Source organism: Alligator mississippiensis, chromosome 11 (genome assembly GCF_030867095.1).
Source record: "Alligator mississippiensis isolate rAllMis1 chromosome 11, rAllMis1, whole genome shotgun sequence".
Lineage (NCBI taxonomy): Eukaryota > Metazoa > Chordata > Crocodylia > Alligatoridae > Alligator > Alligator mississippiensis.
The window spans coordinates 31,667,657-31,689,458 of NC_081834.1; the positions used below are offsets into that span (position 1 = coordinate 31,667,657).

The 21,802-nt window shown below is 42.6% G+C and overlaps 2 protein-coding genes across 3 annotated transcripts in view; both read right to left on the reverse strand.

Annotated features, from left to right (window-relative positions):
- Positions 1-8,135: 8,135 nt before the first annotated feature.
- FBXL22 (F-box and leucine rich repeat protein 22) lies at positions 8,136-13,265 on the reverse strand. Its single transcript, XM_006261335.4, has 2 exons — positions 12,591-13,265; positions 8,136-9,188 (listed from the first exon to the last, which is right to left on the reverse strand). Exons 1-2 carry the CDS (start codon positions 12,923-12,925, stop codon positions 8,843-8,845), a joined length of 681 nt encoding a protein of 226 aa, XP_006261397.2. The 5' UTR covers positions 12,926-13,265; the 3' UTR covers positions 8,136-8,842.
- A 3,790-nt stretch (positions 13,266-17,055) lies between these two features.
- Positions 17,056-21,802, reverse strand: part of USP3 (ubiquitin specific peptidase 3) — a 67,247-nt gene continuing 62,500 nt past the window's right edge. For both annotated transcript variants that reach the window (XM_006261334.4, XM_014597362.3), the window contains exon 15: positions 17,056-20,802. In XM_006261334.4, coding sequence (XP_006261396.1) covers positions 20,637-20,802 — 166 coding nt within the window. In that variant the 3' untranslated portion in view covers positions 17,056-20,636. The remainder of the gene's footprint in view (positions 20,803-21,802) is intronic.

Sequence of the window (21,802 nt, forward strand, 5' to 3'; positions counted from 1 at the left end):
GTTTTTCTTACGTGTTTGTCAGCTGTTTATTAGCCTGAATGTTTACAAATGTTGATAGTGAAGTTGCTTAATTGGCCAATTTTAACTATATGGGGTTGTATAGAAAGGTTGTTTTAAATCACTTAAAATATTTAAAAATAAGTCACGAAATATGTAGTTATTGTGCCCTAAATGTTGAAAGTATGCCAGCATTTTAACACTATAGCACGAGCTTATTGGGTTACACTAGTGCTTGCCACCTGTACAACTGAAAATTGTTTTTGATTTTGACAGCTCACTTCCTTCTTGCCCTCTCATTTCAGTAGCTCTGTTTTTCCTCCAAAATAGCTTATGTTGATAGTTCTAAGTCATTACCACTTTGAGACACTGAGAATATCTTTTAAAACTATTTATCAGAAAAAATACAGAGGGATCACTTTGAATCGGAGCTGAGGGAGGTCGGTTTTGGACAGAGGACAAAGAAGAAGAAATCTACAAATATCTTTTAATTGGTGGAGGATGCAGTTTTATAAAGGGTATGCATTTTATTTTTTTCTCTATTTCTAATACCGCAAGTCACATATCTGGTCATGTCTTGATACAACGAGAACAACGTATGGATTATATTAGCAGTGTGCATAATTGATAGAATGGTAATGTACTTTATGAAAGGTAAAATCTTTTGGAGTGTAGCTGAAGAAAGGGTCTAGGGTCCCACTGTCTTAGCACTACAGCAGAATCATGTCTAATCAGTATCATAATTTCCCGCTGTATTTCACTTAAGACACAGGAAATCAAAAAGTTGAACTATAGCAAAAATGATAATTCTGTATTGAAAGCTTTCTGTTAGATTTAGGCTCAGTGTTGGTATTTGGAAAGAACTCAGGGGGCCTGTTGACACAAGTTGCATACTGCACGGTAGCTTAATAACGCTGGAGTAGCATGCCAGTCAAAACCAGGCTAATAAGCTACTACTGTGCAGTGTTGTTAAGTTACCACACAGTAACTGTCACAAAAAAACATGCACCAGCGCTATTTCATGGTAAATGTAGTTACTGTGCGTTCAGTTAGTACTTCATTAAGAAAGTACTAAACTAAATGCACAAAACTATGGATCATTAATGAACATGTAGACATGCCCAGAAAGACCACAACAGGTCAGAATGTTTTTCACTGTGGATTCCTCTCTGAACTTTTTGGATTTATCTTGTGAATGGTGTGTAGGTGCTTGCACCCTGTGGCACACTTACGAGGATCTCATAACACCCAGGTTGAAAATTGTGGCCTTTAGAAAAAGAGAATGCTAATAAACCTGGGGTATTTGCTGGTTTGCTATTTGTTATTCATCCCATATCTTTCTTGATGAAGAAAAATGAAATCAAATGCTCTTAAATCTGACTGACTTTTATAGCTTAGTCATTTGGTGATACAGTTGACTGAAAAAGTGCCAATATTTCCTTATGCTACAGTTCTAAAACTAAGTAGTTTAGTTTTCCAAGGTATTCACTGAGTCTGTATTTCAAAGTGTGCTTATTATTTCTGATTTATAATCTGAATATCTATGATTAAACCCTGTAATGTTCAGTTGTCTGGTAACTGCTTGTTAATATTTACCATGGTGTCAGTGCATTAGATAGAAAGTTATTTCCTCATTTTGTCTTTTGCAATGCAGTATCACTTAGCCTTTGAATTATTTCTTCCTTTGTATTGCTTAGGTAGTCTTTTAGATTGTCTTAAGAAAAACCGAAGTGTTTTTTTTTTTTAAATGAAGTGCATTCAGAAGTTGCCTTTGTTTGATTGATACTAGATGGACTATGGCGTGTCAGTGAAAATCTGAAGACTCTTCTGGGCATTGGTTGCCACATTCTGTAATGGAACTATAAGAAACTTTAAAACTGCTACGCTTTTTTTAATAATCTCTGATACAGCTTTTATGTGGGCATGTTAGTTTGTGCTGCCATTCCATTTCTACTTCTTGTGAAATAGTGCAGAAGATATCCCTTGTTGTACGCACCTGGTAAGTTAGCACCCAAGCACTACTGTGTGGACAGTAATAGTTTGCTTAATATGAACAGCATTTTGAAAGAATCCTGAAAGTTTTGTACAATCCAAGAATCATGATCTTCAGTTGTTATAAAATATAACCACTGCATTGCTAATGGCACTAAAACTATAGTATTTACTGAAAACAAGATGATCCTGAATATAAGACTACCCCCCAGTAAAGATTATATGTATGGAAATGTATAAATGTGTTTATAATCGAATTGGAGGGTTATTGTGAACCCTGCCCTGCCTCCTCCCCCAGCTACAGCAGGAAAAGGGGGGGGGGGGGGGAGTGGCTCCCTTGCCTTGTGCCGTACTCATTTCTTCCCCCTGCAGCTTTCTTGCCACTGGCACACCCACCCCAACTCCCCACATGCTCCTCCCCCCACTCCCTTCTTTTTCTCCCCCTGCTCCCCCCAGTCTCTCCCTCTTCCCCCCTACCAAACTCTTCAGTCTGCCTCTCTCCCCTCCCATGCAGCTTGTGCTGCTCTGTCCTGCAGCACAGCTCATGGCACCTAGGCCCTTGCCTAGCCATGCAGCACTGTTGGTGCTGCTGGTTGGCTAGGCAAGGTAAGGAGTTTCCATGTGCTAGGTGTCCTGGAGAGACGCCAGCCCAAGCAGGAGCTGAGCTGTGCCTGACAGTAAGGGGGGGAGGGGGGCAGAAGCTGTAGAGGGGAACCGGAAGTGGTGGGCAGGAGGCTACTGTGGGCCTGACTCTGGCCTCGCCCCAGGCTCAGGGCCAGAGTCAGAGCCACAGCAGCTGCCTGCTCCTCCCCCTCCACTTTGTATGCAACTATAAGACAAGGGGCTTTTTCCCACATGCTGATTGGGGGGAACCTGGCTTTATATTCGAGTCAATATGCTATTTAACATGTCATCTAGCACAGCTGTTGTGGTCAGACCTACTTTGTCATGGAGAATTTGTAATGCAATGGAGGGAAATGATGATTATGGCTCTCCACGAAAACAAGCAACCAGAACAGACAAGAGATTGTTGCAGGATTTCTTTTTTTTCTTTCTTTTTTTTTTAAACAGCTAGGGAATTAGACATTTGTTCTGAAATGTTCCCAAATGTTTGGGCCAGAGGAAAATGGACCACATAGACATAACTAGGGCCATGTGCAAATGTGTCTTGCAGGGGCAATGTGTATGGTGTGCACACGGGGGCACATGCACGCCCTGCAAAAAGGCGCCACCGACATCTGGGTTCTCCTGGTCTGGGAGCAGAGTGGGGGCTAGACATCTGGGTTCTTGGGAAGGGAGTTGGTGTTGGTGAGATGGAGCTTGGAAGCCTAGGACCCTAACGCACAGCTTTCCTCCTCCACCCAGATCCCTCCTCTGCCCTCCTCCTGCTGCTGCATGCCAGGACTGCTCTGTAACATGCAGAGGGAATGCAGCAGGCTGCAAGGGGAAACCATCACCCTGATCCATACACTTCGTGTGGTCTCAGCCAGCTGTGGCTGGTTCAGAGCTCTCCCATCCCCTCATCTCAAGCCAGAGAACACAGGGGATTGGATCCCTGTGGCACCCACTTCAGATGCCATGCACCAGGAGAGCGTTTTACATGGCTCAGTTGCAGGCAGGAGCTGGAGAAAGTCTAAATTAACCAAACTTAGCCCTGGTTAATTAATATTTTCCTACAGTGCCTGGTCTCCAGCTCAAGGCTCTCACCCAGCTGTTTTGCAGCCCTCTGGAGGAGGCTTGGGTCCCCAAGCAGCACTGGGAGGGGGATTGGCTGTGACTGTCCATGCTTTGTCCGTTCTCTCAGGACCCCTGCTGGTAGAGGCGTGGCGATGCGTCCAACCTCTGTGAGCTGCTTTAAAAGTGCCATATGCGTTTACCACAGTGGTGTGATTTATTTTGACATGTTGAGGCACAATCTGAACTGCAACAACTTCATTATCTGGTTTTACACTAAGCTAACATGCAGTGACATTAAATTCTTGTGTTGTGCCTCTTGGGAGATTCTTTTGCCTGGTGAGACTTCCTCAAACACAAACAGGATTGCCTCCTGCCTTGTAATTCAGAAAACCCTACCTGGATTTGCTGCATGTGTATTACTTCTGTTGCCTGCTTCCCTTTCCATCTAAAAATGGATTTGTTCTTGTGGAATAGAATAGTATTTCCCAGTATTGCTTACTGACTTCACTTGCCAAAAAAAGCTCAGATTTCTTTCCTGACATAATAAGCTTTCAGTGTGAAATAAAGTATTGTGATAAGTTTCATAATTAATTGGGCTGAAAATCCAGCTGTTTTATTTGTAGTTTGCTGTAATGATTCCCTTAAGCTGTTTTGCTGTTATATTTTAACAGCAATTCAGTGTAGTGGGATATAGTTTATATAAAAGGAAAAGAAAAGATGAACATGTGTCTTTATGAAAAATACATTTGGCACCAGCTCTTCATGTTTGAATAAGTGTGGAAATAGTGAATGAGGTTGTGGTGGCATCATAGTTTTCATTTGTTCAAATTACCATCTCTCTACAGTTCACCATGTGGATTTTTGCACAGCCTAGAGTTAATAGGGATGCTGAAGTGATACCAGAGGTGCCATGTGCAGAGCTGTGCTAGGAAACCTTGGACCTGCACCACTGCAGCCCAGACCCTGGTAAAGAAGAGGTTTGCCTTCCACTTCTGGAAAGCAAAGCTGATTCCAGAAGCTCAGATTAATGCCTTGGCCCAGTTCACCTGTTAAAAGCTAGCACTGTTTTTACAGCTGTAGGTGGTGGGGTGAGTTGTTATATCAGGTACCAAACCTAAATACCACTCCCAGAAAAAGGCTGTTACATGCTAATTAGACATTGCCAACGTTTTTGTGAACAATCTAGACAAAACTCTGGCATTTAGGGCTCTGTTTGTTCTGACCCTCCCACCAGTATGTGGCTAAAATATAGTATTACACAGAAGCACCAGCCTGTTGGTAGGAACTATAACTGATTGTGTCCACAGCACCTAGTACTAGGGCTGCCAAGTGTGAGGTAGTTCTGTAACAGAAGCATAAATAGAAGTAAAGTAAAACAGCAAAATCCTACAGGAAAAGTCAAACTTATTGAAAGGCCTAATGGGCCGACAGGCCATTCATGTTCTACAAGGTACAGATCCTTAGCTAGGCATCAATTTCCTAGATGCTAGGGGAGGCATGTATTATATGGGCATATATAATAGTGTTTGGTAAGAGGCACTGGGTAGTGTGGTCCCACAGTGACCCTGTAAATGAGATCCCAGTAAAAGGTTTCAGCTTGGGTAAGGGAGAGATAACACTTTGCCACCTACAGATTTCTTTTCCATAACTACCCAACATTCTCCATTCTAACCCACCCTACATATAAAAGGACAGAGTGCAGTGACATTTAAAAATAAAAAGGTACTGTGCTCAGTAGCTAAAATGAACTGATTTAGGAGTTATCTGTAAGAATAAAGCTTTTTTTTTTCCAGTTTTGAAAGCATGTTGCCCGAGTTATGTTCCAAGGGGACGAATCAAACCCTTTGTGCAGTGTCCTGACAGGTGTGGTTTTATAGGAGAAGCTAAATCATCAGGTATCAAGTTTATTCATCTATCGCTTTCATAACCATAAAATCCTTCATAGTTTCATAGTTGGTAGGTTCATAGATTCATAGATGTTAGGGTCGGAAGGGACCTCAATAGATCATCAAGTCCGACCCCCTGCATAAGCAGGAAAGAGTGCTGGGTCTAGATGACCCCAGCTAGATACTCGTCTAACCTCCTCTTGAAGACCCCCAGGGTAGGGGAGAGCACCACCTCCCTTGGGAGCCCGTTCCAGACCTTGGCCATTCGAACTGTGAAGAAGTTCTTCCTAATGTCCAGTCTAAATCTGCTCTCTGCTAGCTTGTGGCCATTGTTTCTTGTAACCCCCGGGGGCGCCTTGGTGAATAAATCCTCACCAATTCCCTTCTGTGCCCCCATGATGAACTTATAGGCAGCCACAAGGTCGCCTCTCAACCTTCTCTTGCGGAGGCTGAAAAGGTCCAGTTTCTCTAGTCTCTCCTCGTAGGGCTTGGTCTGCAGGCCCTTGACCATACGAGTTGCCCTTCGCTGTACCCTCTCCAGGTTATCCGCATCCTTCTTGAAGTGTGGCGCCCAGAATTTCACGCAGTACTCCAACTGCGGTCTGACCAACGCCCTATAGAGGGGAAGTATCACCTCCCTGGACCTATTTGTCATGCATCTGCTGATGCACGATAAAGTGTCATTGGCTTTTCTGATGGCTTCGTCACACTGCCGACTCATGTTCAACTTGGAGTCCACTAGAACTCCAAGATCCCTTTCCACCTCTGTGCCACCCAGCAGGTCATTCCCTAGGCTGTAGGTGTGCTGGAAGGGAGGAAGGGACCTGAGCAGATCATCAAGTCCGACCCCCTGCAGTAAAGAGTACTGGGGTCAAACGACCCCAGCAAGGTATTCATACAGCCTCCTCTTAAAGACCCCCAGGGTAGGAGCCAGCACCACTTCTCTTGGAAATTGGTTCCAGATCCTAGCTGCCCTGACAGTGAAGTAGCGCCTCCTGACGTCTAGTCTGAATCTACCCTCTGCCAGCTTGTGACCGTTATTTCTTGTCACTCCCGGTAGTGCTTGGGGGAATAGGGACTCCCCCAAAGCCTGCTGGTCCCCCCTGACTAGTTTGTAAATGGCCACTAGATCCCCCCTCAGCCTTCTCTTGTGGAGGATGAACAGGTTCAGGTCTCTTAACCTCTTCTCATAAGGCCTGCCCTGCTGACCCCTGATCATGCAGGTGGCCCTCCTTTGGACCCTCTCCATGTTGTGCACATGCCTCCTGAAATGCGGCGCCCAGAACGGGATGCAGTACTCCAACTGCGGGCTGACCAGTGTCGCATAGAGGGGGAGGATCACCTCCTTGGACCTGCTTGAGATGCATCTGTGGATGCATGACAAGGTACGGTTGGCCTCCCTGATCGCGTCCCCACACTGTCGGCCCATGTTCATTTTGGCATCAATAATGACTCCAAGATCCTTTTCTGCCTCTGCACTGATGAGAATGGAGTTCCCCAGCCTGTAGGTATGCTGCTGGTTCTTGCTTCCCAGGTGCAGTACCCTACCCACTTGTCAGTGTTGAAACCCATCCTGTTCTCATCCGCCCACCTCTGTAACCTGTCCAGGTCCGATTGCAGCTTATTCCTCCCTTCTAGTGTACCCACTTCTCCTCACATCTTAGTATCATCTGCGAATTTGAACAGGGTGCTTTTTACCCCCTCATCCAGGTCACTGATGAAGATGTTGAACAGTGCGGGCCCGAGGACCAATCCCTGGGGAACCCCACTGCCCACATCCCTCCAGGTCGAATAAAACCAGTCTACCACCACTCTGGGTGGGGCCCTCCAGCCAATTTGTGATCCTTAAGTGGCTTGTATTGGGTGTGGAGAGAAGATTTAAGGTAAACTTAGATACAGATGCAGCAGGAAAGTGGTGACTGGGTTTTATTGACTTAGCTATTTTGTATGCATCTGAAGTTTCCTTTGCCTTGAATATGTTACCTCCAGTGTGTATCAGATTTCTGGCTGTTCAGTATAAAGTGTAGAGCTCAAAATTGGATGTTTTAGTAAAAGAGCTACTCTAGTTCAAACAGGAATGAATTCAGGGATGGCCTCTGGTCTGTATTAAACAGACCAGACTTGGTGATAACTGTGGTCTTCTCCTGGCCTTATAGCTTATAATATTCATTACAAATACTGAGGTATAATGTTATCTTAGGTAAAAACGTTTCACGGTTTTTATGGCAATCACTGTACCATATTGTCTTGGAATAAACTGAATAGTGTGGAAATTACCTTATCTATAGAGAGGTAGATGCGAGTCCTGAAGTCTGGCACAATATCAGGTGCTAGTTGAAGAATTTGGCCCAAAGTGCAGAACATTGTATATAAGGCCAATTTTGGACACCAGATTAAAATCATACTGGTTATTTAAGGCCTATCTGTAATTAGAATATAGTATCCATGTAGCAACGCCACATACTAACGTGCTTTATGTATGCATATGATAGTAGAAAGCAGAAAACTGACAGTATTTTATATAATTATACAGCAGGAGGTTATAAAATTGTCCTTTTGCTGTAGAACATTTGCACAAGAGAATTGTAGAGCATATGCCATTTACTAACTGTAAACCACTGTCTTCTCAGCTAGGATACAAGCATGTGGTTAATATCAGTCTTACAGTAATATTTATATTGAGTAGACTAGAGTTTAAGTTGTCAACATACATCATGTAAGCAATTGAGCTTGGTTTCTACTACCTTCCATAGTATTTGCTACTTGTGTGATTTGTCATTATTGACACTGTAGTCCCCTAGTGAGTGACTTGTCAGGGAGCAGGATCTGCCTTAGCACTTGTTGAGTTCTTGTGGTAGCTGGAGTTTGGCTTTGGATTGTTCCTTCTCTGACCCGAGAGGCACGTACCTGGTATTTCTTTTGAAATACTGTTTCCCCTCAGTTCTGTTTGGCCCTGCAGTTTGGATACATCATAAAAGTTAGCCAAGCAAAATTTGGGATGAAAATCAGTAGCATAAAAGTGAAGAAGCACATAGCCTGATGGCAGTTGTCTCTGCTCAGGCCTTCACTGACTTTTGTGCCAACAGATGGCATTTTCTAGGCCTGTGAAGCAGTGTAAAATATGCAGTGAGAGCTTTGTGGTCCAAGTAAACGCCCATGTGTTGGGTTTGTTACAAAATGCTCTTTTAAAAGAGGCTAAATTAAAACGGGCTTAATTGCAGCACTTACATTGAGTGGGAACTGAAAATGTTGCTCACTATACACATGGTGAATCTCTGCCATTTTCCCAGCTACTGTTGTACAAGTTTTCTTCTCATCCTTTCCAGCACCAGCTTTTCTTCTGGTTTGCAGTCTGGAATCATGCTGGCACTCTTTTCTGCTTTCAGCATGACTGAAGGATGTTTCTTTCTGACTTCCTCTAAACCAGCGTGGGTGATATTCCGGCAAAAGTCCACATGGAGCGTGTGTAAAGAGCCACCGTAGTGGGTCACTGCTTCCAGAGTCTGATCAGTGATACGCACACAGTTTTCCAGTTTCAGTATCTTGAGATTTGGGCAGCACTTGAGCAGCAGCGTGAGGTAATAGTCTGTGACATGGCCACATCCAGACAAGGTCAGGGACAGCAGGTTGGGGCACCTAGAAATGTGGTCATTGATGTACATGAGATAGAAAAATATTAGTCTACAGCATTTGCAAAAGGGATTGTCAAAATCAAGTTGTGGAAAAGGCAATAGATGCAAACCCTGGCTGAAGGTAAGTTGGACCCTATCTGAATGAGAGGAGGCTTTCTCATCTCTTCAGGAGGAAAGTCTGGTAAGGAAACCTTTTCTTCACATGTGTACACTGAAAAGGTAGAAATTAGTCTCAATCAAAACACCTTGGCTATATGGTGTGTATATATAGACTTTCTATAACCCAGAAGAACCACCTCAAGAGGGAGGGAAATAATACAAAGCAGTTCTGCTTTTTAAGCCACTGCATTATAGAAATCCAGGTCTAATAAATACACATGTGTAGAGTCAACTTCCCTAGTGAGTATTGTATAATCCTTGCCCAGGTGCAACTGCAGAATTCTAGGAGGGTGTTCCTGCCAAATGCTAAACAAAAAAGCAGTGTTGTTTTTCCACGTCTCCTCTGCCAGCCTGAAAGTGACTTGCCTAGTTTGCATGCAAACTTAGAATATGGTAGCAGCTGCAGTTTGGGACAGGTGACATTTTTGCAGGTGAGCCTTTTACCAGGTACCAGATCCCTTTACCTGAAGGGATGTTACTTTCTTGATAGCTTATGCTAAGTAGTTTGAAGTCCCTGGTTTTGTTTTCTCATTTATTTAGTTAAATTGGCTTAGTGATAAAGCCAACAAAGGGTCCTTTTAGGCTTTGTTGTGCAAAATTTTTGTCCAGCAATGGGTGAATTACTTTCCTAGAGCCTAAGCTTAGCTCCATCAGTCTTTCCAAATGAAGTGCCATCCCTTCAAGCTTTGAAGGAATTGTAGAAGTCATGACCACAGACAGTGTAAAATGGCCCTGGTCACATTACTATAGAGCAGCAGCTGAGTTAGTGAACATGCTCCAGATCAAACACAACCCGCTACTGCAGTGAATTCCCCATAATGCCTGCCTGCTTCATCTTTGCAAGGAGGCAACAAAACATGATCATATCAGCAGGAAGACGGATCCTTAGATGCTGCTTTGTTGTCTGCTCCTGAGGCTAAAGCAGAAAAGGGGCTCTGGAGGAAACTCAGAGTGCTGCGTACAAGGATTTGATTTGTTCCTGCCCAGAAAACTTTAGAGGTTAAGGATGCAGACACTTCACTGCTTTGTCGAGATCAATAGAATTGAAACGCTCAGCCCAGGGAATGCAGCACGGACCTGAACTTCATTCTATGTATTTATGCTGTTGCCATTTTCTATGTGCCTGTGCCCCAAGTTTTTTGTATTGGCATAACTGCACTGGTGAAGTTGTTGTAAGTTGTCAGCTGGATGGAAGAATAATTAGGGATTTGTGAATTGGGGAAGCTAAAAGAGTGTCCAACTGATGGATAATTCAGTGCTACTACAAACTGTCCTTGCTAGGTTTGCAAGAAACAAGGTTTGGTAATATCTTCTGTTGGACCAGCTTTGTAGGTGGGAGAGATGTTAGATAAGTTTTGAGGCCCAAAATGTCTTTCCTCAGATCTGGAAAAAGAAAGACACAGCCTAAGCTAAACAGTAGGTAAAACAATGACTTTCGTTTAACTCCATGAAAATAGTCACTTGAAGGGGAAGAAGGCAGTATATTTGCAGAGCAAAGAGAAGGCATCACAAGTAGCTATAAACCAAGTAAAAGGCAGCTGAACTAGGTCAACCTAATTACATAAGAGACTAAGACCACTGACAAGGGAAGAGAATATTAATTTCATATGGGGTGCTATTATATGCATTTAGGCCATAGCTTTTAGTGTCCAGCAAAGAGGTGAATTGTTGTTTCCAGGTACACTGTTTGTATGTATTGCATAGGTTTTACCTTGAGTGCGAGGCCTGGGAGGTGGAATGGTTAGGTTTCAGAGTGAATTTACTGAGATGAGCAGGCTTAAGAGTTGTCAAACATTGGTTAGAGTCACAAAATCAAGTCACCTTCAATCCAGCAGGATTAGGTGGGAGGAGAGAGGTGTGAATGCCACTGGCACTTAAGTTTATGCTGGCTTCTGAGAGCTGTCTAACTCGCTTGCACTGCATGAGGACACCAAAGGTACCTGTTGCCACAGGGTTGTGAATGTTATTAGGTACCCATGTGCTAGGTGCTGCACAGCTGAGTGCTACATCACCTGTTTGTCCCCTTAGATAGCTTGCCTGTAATTTATGTATTTAAAAAAAATAAGCGGTGCACTGTTCTATGACTGGTTTGGGGAGGCTGCTGGAAATACCCTGGGTGCTGAAGCAGCAGAACTTCAGAATAATTACAATTTGCTCTCAATCAATTGGCTAACAGCAAACAGAGCATTGGTCTTTAAGAGCTTGTTCTAGGACAGCCATCTTGAACAGCAGCACAAATGTTGGATGCTGAGGGTCTGAAAGCAGTGCTGGTCTCCTCATCTATCCACATGCAGACCTGCCTCTGCCAGAAAAAGTAGTAACATGGGGATGACTTTTCAGTCTTTTGATTCTTGGCTTCCCTGTAGCTCTGGCCATGTCTCACCCGACTATGCTCTCCCTTGTTTCATGTACAATACAAATGCACAACTGATGTGAGTTAAAATCTCCCTCATTTCTATAAATTAATTATTCCCCATGGTCACACTGTCTTCTGCAGCCCTTTATTATCTGAGAACTGCAGGGTCCACAGTGTAAACGTGCCAGGGGTCTAGAATGCTAGTCTTACCCATAGCAATTCCCTGCTACTATCAAAATGCACTGGCAATGGCTCTGCCTCTGCTGCGCTGGTGTTCAGCATTTGAGCAGTCCCAAAATACAAACCCAGTAGAGGGGTAAGTTTGGACTGAAGGCTGCTTTTTTCTCGGCATTTTCTCTTCATCTGTTTGAGCCCAAAAGCACTGCACACACAGCTCAGAAATATTTTATAACTGTTGCACCTTAGCATAACCTGGTGTTATTATTTGAGGCTTAGTCAGCAGGACACAGAGTAGCATGATATAAAACTTAGATCCATCAAATATTTGTCATTCATGAGAACTGGAATTTGTTTAGTGAATTTATCACTGTGTCTTGCAGCTGCCAGATTTATTTATAAAGAACAGTCTCTTTTGCATAGGGCCTCAGGCTTCCTACGAAGAATCTGTCCTACACAGAATAGCACCATTAAAGTCTTTTAGCATGCAGTGACTAATACCTTGGGTCAATGAGTAAGCGCCAGGCTGGAGAAAGTCAAGTCAAAATCAGTAGAAAGACATGTTACATTTGCACTTAAAGCTGGGGGTTTTCACATGTAACAACATAACCTTGCTCCAGAGTCAACACCATTTGCATATGTAAAGCTCTGCACGGGGAACTATTAGTGTTCAATCTGGTAAACCCGAGCTTGCACGCTAGCTGTAGAACATACCTGTTGCAGACTTGTAATAAAAACTCATTGACGGTGTTTTCATGCTTGCTACAAATGTCTTTCTGGAATGAGCTTTTCATCCAGTCCTCAATGTTACACACTTTGACTCTGCTTGAATGCCAGCAGATGGACAGGTACTTTAAAGCTGCTCCCAAGAGAAAATTATCCTTCTTCAGTTCCACGGGAGAATGAAAACTCAGCAGGGACCACAGGGAAGGATCCTGGAACACCTCAAGCAGTCTTTGACATGTCTGTCCTAAACTTTTTCTACTGCTTTTGTCCAGGAATGAAAATAGATGCAAAAGGCACTCTCTATTCAGCTGGGTTATATGCATAGCACTTAGAAACCTGTGCTCTCAGCAAAAGAGGACAGTGTATCTGGCACTGTGGGCTAAAAGCAGTACTGCAGGGGCCTGACCCGCCTCTGTCCTCACCAGGCTGTTGCACATATATGGTTGTGGAATGGTGTTTATTTTTGGCTGGCAACTAGTGCAGAAGTTAAAAACTGGGAAAGGATCAGCGACCCATGTGCAGCAGGCTGTTACTCTGTTTCTTGTCCTGGAGAATGGAATAGCCATAGAGAAAAGCAGAAATGGGCTCAATCTAGTGTTTCCATAAAAGGGATTATTTTCCTTTCAGTCAAGCCTGATGTTTAACACAGGCCTTGTACTGCTTGTGGTGACTGCCCAGTAGCCAAGGCTGCAAAGGCAAAGCTCTGCTCCCCTCTCTAGTTTGTGAGCTTTGGCATTCAGTGAAGCCTTCAATATGCTCAGCTGTTAATTTTCTTAGAATATTCAGTAACAGTTAAAAAGGCCCAGGGGCTTGTGTTACTACATCTGAGGCTCAAGTCCTGCGCATTATTGGTAACTTCATTAAAACAGTCAAGCTACCCAGGAAATCCAGCAACACTGGCTTGTAAAACAGACTTAAGTGAGACGCTGAAAAAAAGAAGTCTTAAACTACTGATAACTGATTTAAATGTTCTAAGTACATCAAGTCTAGTTGCCAAAACTTTAACAGTCAGTAATTGTCCTTGCCTATCCGAACAGCACTTCTCATAAGCAAGCATGTCAGTGGCAGGCTACAGTGGAATATGTGGCCTAAAAACACTCGCCTTAAAACCTCTCTCAGGGCCCCTCTGCAAAGGCATAATGGGATCTAATATATGCACCAGACAATTGCACCTCCTGCCACGCCACGCCACGCCACGCCACGCCACGCCACGCCACGCCACGCCACGCCACATGAGCATGGCAGGAAGCGTGGTTGTAGGATGAATCATTGCATCCTATTGTGCCTTACTGCCTGTGCAGGGGGAGCCCAATCCTGGGGTCCCCTGTACCAGCAAGAAATAAGCTCCTGCAACTGGGATCCCCCTTATGAGCCCCCACCCCACTTTTCCAACTCCTGTCCCCACTGCCAGGACCCAGCCACATCCCAGCTTTGGGGAGGCACATTTCTGAGACCTAGCTGTGTGGTGACTGGGGGGTATTGCTGGGATGCTGAGTCAGCAGCTGTCAGAGCTAAGTCCTCTCAGTTGCTTGGCTCCCAGCCCTGGCTGGTATGGGGCACCCCTTGCAGCTGGGAGAGCTCCCAGCTGCAGGGGAGACCCTGCTACATGTGCAAATTCAAGCTGCTAACTTTCAATTTGTTGGGCCTTTTTACTTTGCATGTGTAGCCGGTTTCAGTTATTGTTCAGTTAACCAGCTCATTGTGCAACATTGGTGACATGTAGAGGGTGTCCCTGTTGTGCCTTTACTTGCACGTGTAGAGGGACCCTGTGGTAAGTTTCAAGGGGAGTGTTTTTAGGCTATATATCTACATATATATCACTTCAGAACTCCAGAAACATGCCTGATGTTTCCTATATTCTGCATGCAACTCTCAAGTTTCTGGATGACCATTTCCCACTTAGCCATATTAAATTCTTTTGAGCTAAAGACTTACTTCTACATGTCAACTTTTTGCCTGAAGATGTCTAGTCAGTCTTTTTTCCCATTTAAATAAAGTAGAAATGTTAAAATGGTCTTGTTATATTTGTGCAGCCAAGATTAGAAAACAAACTGAAAGCCATTGCAACAATTAAATGTGGTGGTGATTTAAGCAGAAACCTTAAGTCTGTGGTGGCTTAGCAGAAGGAATTGGAGAAAGATGGTGGGTATCATTTAGCTTGACTAAAGAAATGTTAGAGCAGCCAAAAGAAATAGATGGCTACTGAAAAGATCACATCCATGGCCAAAAATGGTAGCAGTGTCCCACGTAATGCATCTGTTAATAGTGCTGTTCTAGCAACTTTGTGTGTTGTGAAGGGCTTTTGTGGGACCTGGAGACAATTTAATTCAAGTTTGTCTTCAGTCAAAGCCATTTTTAGCATAAACAAACACTATCATAAAGTGCACACGAGTGACTCTGAAGGCAGGACCAAAGAATGTTTTTAATTGGAAAAAAAAGCAGTTAGTAGGGTTGTTTCCTATGGGTGACCTGCAGTGGAGAAACCTTCCACACTTGACATAGTCAGAGTAATATAAAAAAACAGGTTACAGTGAATGCAGGGCTGAGTTTCTGAAGCAAAAGTGACAATACTGAGCAAGTATCTGGAAGCCTGGGGCTGCAGCATCCAGCTGTTTGTTAGCTCTTACAAAATAACTCGGTTGTCTCATGCAGTGCAAGAGCTACAAGCCTAAATGTGCATCTTCTATGCACGTTTGATGTAAACATAACTCATTAGCATTTGCACTAGATTTGTTATAGTCTCTAATGGATTTTTTTTAAAGCTGATTCAAAGAAATCTAAAGTGCCAAGAAATGCATCTAAACTTGCATTTTATAAAGGTTTGAATTGGGTTTTGTTTTCATTTGGGAATGATGATAATACTGATGGGTCAAGTTAAATACCTCCCTAGGAACTGAATTACCTCATTGTTCTGGGAAGCAGGGACTTCCAAAGCTCTAGCTGTTTTTGTTTGGTGTCCTCTCTTTAAAGCCATTTCTTGTGTGCAGGGTACATATATTCAAACAAATAAATCAAGGAAGTAGCAGAGATATTACTGGCTTGGTGAGATAATTCAGTCAATGCTTTAACTTTTGTTGTAAGATCATAGCTACTTCGAGGATGTATCTAGTAGTTTGACACAAACCTGAAAGTTAAGTGTTCTCAGTTGATTTAAGGTATTTATCAACTGTGCTTTTAAGCACCATTTCATTCTCTATGGTTTGGGTGGGAGGGGAGAGTGGCATCTGTCCCAAGGCAACTAGGGCTGCATTTTTTTAAATGGGAGACTGGAGTTATAAAAACCAGAGAATGGACAAAGGGACAGTGGAGCCTATTTAGCACCTGAAACTACTTAATGTTTTGAAACTCCCATTAGCCAGAGAGCTGGTCAGTCATTAGAAAAATGATCAAGGTAGAAGGTGAAGAGTCATGGCCATTTTCAGTGACACTTTTTTTTGAAGTTCTAGGTACTCTCATAAGGCAACTTTGTCCTAAAACAGTTTCTTGAAGTCTGAGGCATACCTTACCTTTGCAAGGAATTTAAAGCAAATGTTCCAATTTATTCACACACCAGTTCAGCTGCTGCCAAGTTACCCATTCCAATACTTATACCAGAAAGGGACAACTGCTACAGGGTACAGAGCTTCCTTTCAAGCATGCACGGACTGTTCATTTACATGCTAAACTAATGAGTGCAATCTGATCACTCCATTATGGTGGAAGTACTTTTGGAGTGGCACAGCTGAGTTATTTAACCTGTGCTCCTGTGACTTCAATTCTTATTCAAACGCACAGAATATACTTAATGCATCAACACTGACTTCTGCTTATAGGTACCACACAAAAGTCGTTTGCCAGGAAGTTGTGCCTTAGCATTTCACTAAAATTATGCAGAAAAGAGTATGTTCTTAATGTATTAGCTATTAACTAGCTGCTTCAGCTGTTGCTTGAAAGGAGAGCTGTATAAAAGGAAGAGAACCCCCTGCCCATTTGCCCTTAGTTATGTGACTGAATCCTTGCCAGCATTATAATGTTCCAACTTCAGACTCAAGGGACTTTTGGAATCCCAACTTGCCCAGTAGAGGCTACCCCAAACTCTTTTACCCATGGACATTAACTGTGGGTGTAATTTGCTATGTAGTATTAGTGGAACTGACTGAAGGATACTAAGTAAGGAGTGGAAGCAGTGAAAGCAGATCTGATTTTAAAGAAGCTTTTGCTAGTGGATTTTTCAAAAGGCAGTGGAGGAGGAGGTAGGGCTGGGAGGGGAGCAGGGAACAGCTTCACCTTGAGTCATGGGGGACAAATTCTGAAAGCTTGAAAAAGGATAGGAAAAGTTGCATATTCTAGAGAGAGGAGAGACTTTAATGGCACATGTTTCATTAAAAAAAAAAAAAAAGAATACCCCACCACACTTGACTCAAATTACCGCATTAATGCTCCAAACACAATTAGCACAGTCAATGATCCTCCATGAAACTTGCACTCTAGATTTTAATGGTAAACAATTACAGCTATGGCACTACAGTACTTGAGGGTATCCTAAAGCACATTGAAATCAGTTTAAGGTGCCAATTACCTCATCAGTGAGACAGACACATCAGTAATGAAACATCCTTGGGGAAACTTGAACACAAGCATCACATTTTCCATCCACTTTACAAAATCCTTACAGATGGCCTTGTGCCTTTGATAAGTCCACTTAGCCCCAGCTGCCTTGGATAGATCCAAATCCAAGCCTATACCATTGACATCAATGATCTTTGGGAAAAGCATCCTCTAAGCAAGTTTGCAGAAGGAGCCCATACTGAAACTGCCTTAGAGCATCACTTGGGGCAGCTCTCCACCCAATGCACTGAAGTAGGAGTGTTGGATTGGGAATGCTGCAGTTCTGTTTCACAGATTAAATTTCCAGTTGTATACATGGCAGAACAATGAACAATACAAGGACAACCTTCTACTGAGCAAGTTTGAGGGGAAAAAATATGCAAGACTGAACTGCAGAAAGCAATTGTTGCTTGCAAAACACTCTCACCAGCTGGACATCCCTGCCAGTTATATACATGAAGATCAGCAGTGATTAGAAAAGAAACCAACTTGGCTTAAATGAAATAAAATATCCCTCCCCTCCCAGAAGCCAGTAGATAAATATAGGCTATACAAGTAAGGATAAAAATTTAATAGTAGGCCAGGTGCAGTATATGTTACTGGTTCAGTGCTCAGTTATTTTTGACACTACACACTGAATAGAATACAGTGTATAAGCAAAGTTCTCCACCAGGAAGAGAAATACGTGTGTTGCCACAACAAACTGCTTATACTGTCCATCTGTGTTTGCAGTGGGAGAGAATTAAATTAGGAAAGGATTTATGAAGCTGCTTGTTCCAAAGAAATGTATGGCTGAATCTGTATCAGCGCCTGCTTCAAGAACAAGATATGGCATGAGTGTTCTTAGGACCACGTCCTGAACAGAATATGCTGCTGGTTATGTCAATTCATTTATGTTACAGGGGAAATGTGCATGAATAGTAACTGGACAAAAGAAAATTGATGTCCTATGGCAAACAGAATTGCTTTTAAAATAAGTGAATAATGTTGATGAATATTACAAATTTAAATTCCTATAAAAACAAAAAGGCACATTTACATCACTGAACTGTGGGAAACTAAATTTGCAGAGTTAAATTCTCTGACCAGTTTGGTTACTACGAGGTTTGAAATGAAGCAAAAACCCTAAATTTCTAGAGCAATCCAAGTAGCATATAGACATGGCTCAAATTCCAAATTGAATCCAAGCAGCATATGCTCAACCCCAACATTATGTTTTTAAATTGACAGTTAAAATTGTTTTAAAGGACCTTTTTTTTTGTCCTGATGGAGTCTGCCAATTACTGTTTTATTGTGTTTAAGTGATAAGAGCTGCCTCTTCCGAACACAACATAATTCTGGATGCAAAAGTCTGAAAACAGTAGTTGACAAGCTGTCTACAACTTGAAGCAATGAACAGCTCTATTTATTGTTCAACCTTAAAAAAAACACCCCAAAACCAAAAACAACATCTTTGTATATCTGTCACTTAACATATCAAATGCTAGTCACATTAGGTTCAGTAGGGATACAGTTTACATCTTCATATACAATTTAGCAATATTGAACACTTCTGTTGCTTTATACAATGCCAATTTTTTTCCCTAAACAGTGAATGTGGCAGTTCTGGATTCATAAAGCAATCAGAAAAGGGCCATGTCTTATACACAGGCAGCTGAAAACCCCCTCTTGATTCAAGACATAGATGCCATATATATCCACATTCAGAGAATCCTGCTGCTGCCTAACGTTTCCCTCAGATTCAGCTACAGCAGGGGTGGGCAATTATTTTGGGCAGAGGGCCACTTACTGAGTTTTGGCAAGCCATTGAGGGCTGCATGACAGGCAGCCCAGGGCAGATAAATATTAATTTTCTAAAAATTTTAGGGGCCCTGCAGGCCGGATAGAATGTCCTGGCAGGCCGCATCCAGTCCCTGGGCTGCATTTTGCCCACCCCTGAGCTACAGGAAGGGCGGGCACATTTCTACTCAACGTTGAAGTGTTTACAAACAAGTCTGGTTATACTTAATCACCATGAGTAAGAGGTTCTGGTTGGTTGGACTTGGCAGGAAATAAGCCTTAACCCTCATCAGTCAAGAGTGTGGTGTGCATTGATAATCAGAGTGGGGGAGGGGAACCTACAAAAATCACTATTCAGTATACACTGAATACAGACCCTAATAAGCTTCTCTTCTACTATCCACCAGGACTCTCTTCCCCAAGTCTCACTAAGGGAGAGTGATGCAAACTGGACTCCTCACACTCCCAGTGCTATTGAAAGTTGAACTAATTAAGGGGATGAGTATGTCAGGGTTCAGTTTACATTTCAGCATACAAAAGTGGATCCTGGCTCCCCCTTCATCAGAAGACTCTAACAACTGCTGAGTTAGTAATTGCATGCCAGGTATAACCTCCTGAGTCCCAACTGTACTTGGTGTGTGGTACCACTGCTCTTCTCCCCTCCCATCTTCCACCTGAGTCTGACCTAGGTATAGCGTGCCTTTTGCAAGCCATCTCCAAACATTCTGGTAATTCAGTCCTAAAAAGAGCCTGCTGATTTTATCAAGCTGGATAGGGATTCTGTTGAGACCAAACCGGAAGAATGAGGGTGTGTTCAGTCCTGATCAGGAAAAATGGGCCTGCTACTTTCAAAACAAGTATTTGTATCAAACTTTGGGGTACAGGTTAAAATTAAGAAGTCTCTAAAGCAATGAAAATTAAATCCCCACACAATTACAAAAACATATGATTAGGATAATAATTTAAATGTCTTTTTATAAAGGGGGAAAAGTACAGACGAGAAACATTTGAATTAAAATCGGCAGTACAGATAAAACTCACCCAACTAAGTATACACATTGAGTCCTGAAAGACAGCAGCCTTGTATACACGGATAGCAGCAATTACCTGGGCTATTTAATGATGCCACAGCTCCCCTCTTCTGCAGGCAAAAAATGATTGTTCAGAGGTCACTTAAGTTTCTTACACTGGGGCAAATAGTATGTGCAAGCAATTCCTTGATTTACAGAGATTCAACCTTGTCTACATAACAGCTGAGAGAGCAGCATGGAGTTCTATTGCTCTTCGTAATCAGAAACACATTTATCTTCCTTCTAAGGAGGATAGAAAGCGTCTCTGATGTAAATGTGCCTTTAGAAAGTGAGAACTGAAAACATTAATATAAAAAGTCAAATAGCTAAAGTAGTTCATGAAACTATATATAAAATTGAGTTATCACAACTAAAGCAGCAAATCAAAATATCTGCTGAGGTTTTCTGGTATAACTAAAAAAGTTAGTTTGTGTCCAAGTTCAATAAGTCAAATGCTACCATTGACACAACAAAACTAAAACCCACAAGAGGAAGTTGAAAAGTGCACAATGAAATTAAAAGTCTTGGATCAAGTATTTATGGAGAATTGGAAATGTTTTGTCCTGTGGACTTGATAAGTGAGGCTGAGAAGGAGGTATTAAAGTTTATCTGATCCAGATTTGGCCTGCCGCTCCACATAGAAGAGGATGTAGGCCTTTGCCTTTACCACGGTCTCTTCATCAGTCAGAGTTACAGTACTGTCATTGAAGTGGAACCAGCGACCTTCATGAGTTGCATATGCAGTATAATGTCCAGAGCCCACACTGAAAGCAAAGAGACAAAACAGATGATTTGCCATGAGGTTTCATACAAGTTGTGGTCAGACAGATTTGGACACGCTCCCCCATTCCCACAATGCTGATGGAACCCAACACACAGAAGAGGAAAACGGTGTTCCAAGCTGTTAAAGATTGACAGTAAGAATAATGACCAATAGCTCCTTTTGGAACTTCTTGTTAGGTTCACGTTGTGAAATCTCAGCAGCTTTTGCAAGCAAAACTCCTATGGAACTTCACTGCAAATTCACTGCATGTAAAGGACTTAGACCCACTAGCATTTAACAGAACAGCCAGCCTTCAAAACACAACAGGGGTTTACTAAGTTTTGGTATCAAGTTTTATGCTCACAATTCCTTCTGAATTATTCTAGAAGAACCTGGATTGAGTGATACAGGTTTCAAAGATGCGGGGGAAGAGTAATCAAAAACATCCACAACAAGCACAAATCACAACCTATGAAAGGGAAACTAACTGAAATTGGTTTTACAGAGAGACAGCATCTTGAAGCCACAGCAAATATAACAGTCAGGAAAAAGCCCACTTTCATTAATTACTCCTGTCACCATAAAACAAGGCCAACTCTTACTTGCCTGACTAAAGGTTGCTTCTTATACTGCATCATAGTTTCCAACCACATTCAGCTTACATCACTGTCCATTACAGCTATATTCTATTTTCTGATTGCTTTGAAGCAGCAACCACGAAGCTACTGTGGTGGTGCTAATGAAGGCTTCCTTTTAAGTCATTTAACTATTACTTCAAATTCAGATCATTCTTTAGAAAATGACAAGGGCAGCCTGCCAGAGTGAACACTGTTAAATACATTCTTAGTTGTGTCACCCTAAACTCAGCCTAAGGTGGGACAGAAAAAATTCCAGAGCATGGCTGAGTTTCTTCTTCTAAGACCTCCTCCCACTGCAACTCAATCCTGGTACTTCCTATGCTCCTAGGGGAAGGAAGGAGCCATCCTACTGCTACTCCTGAT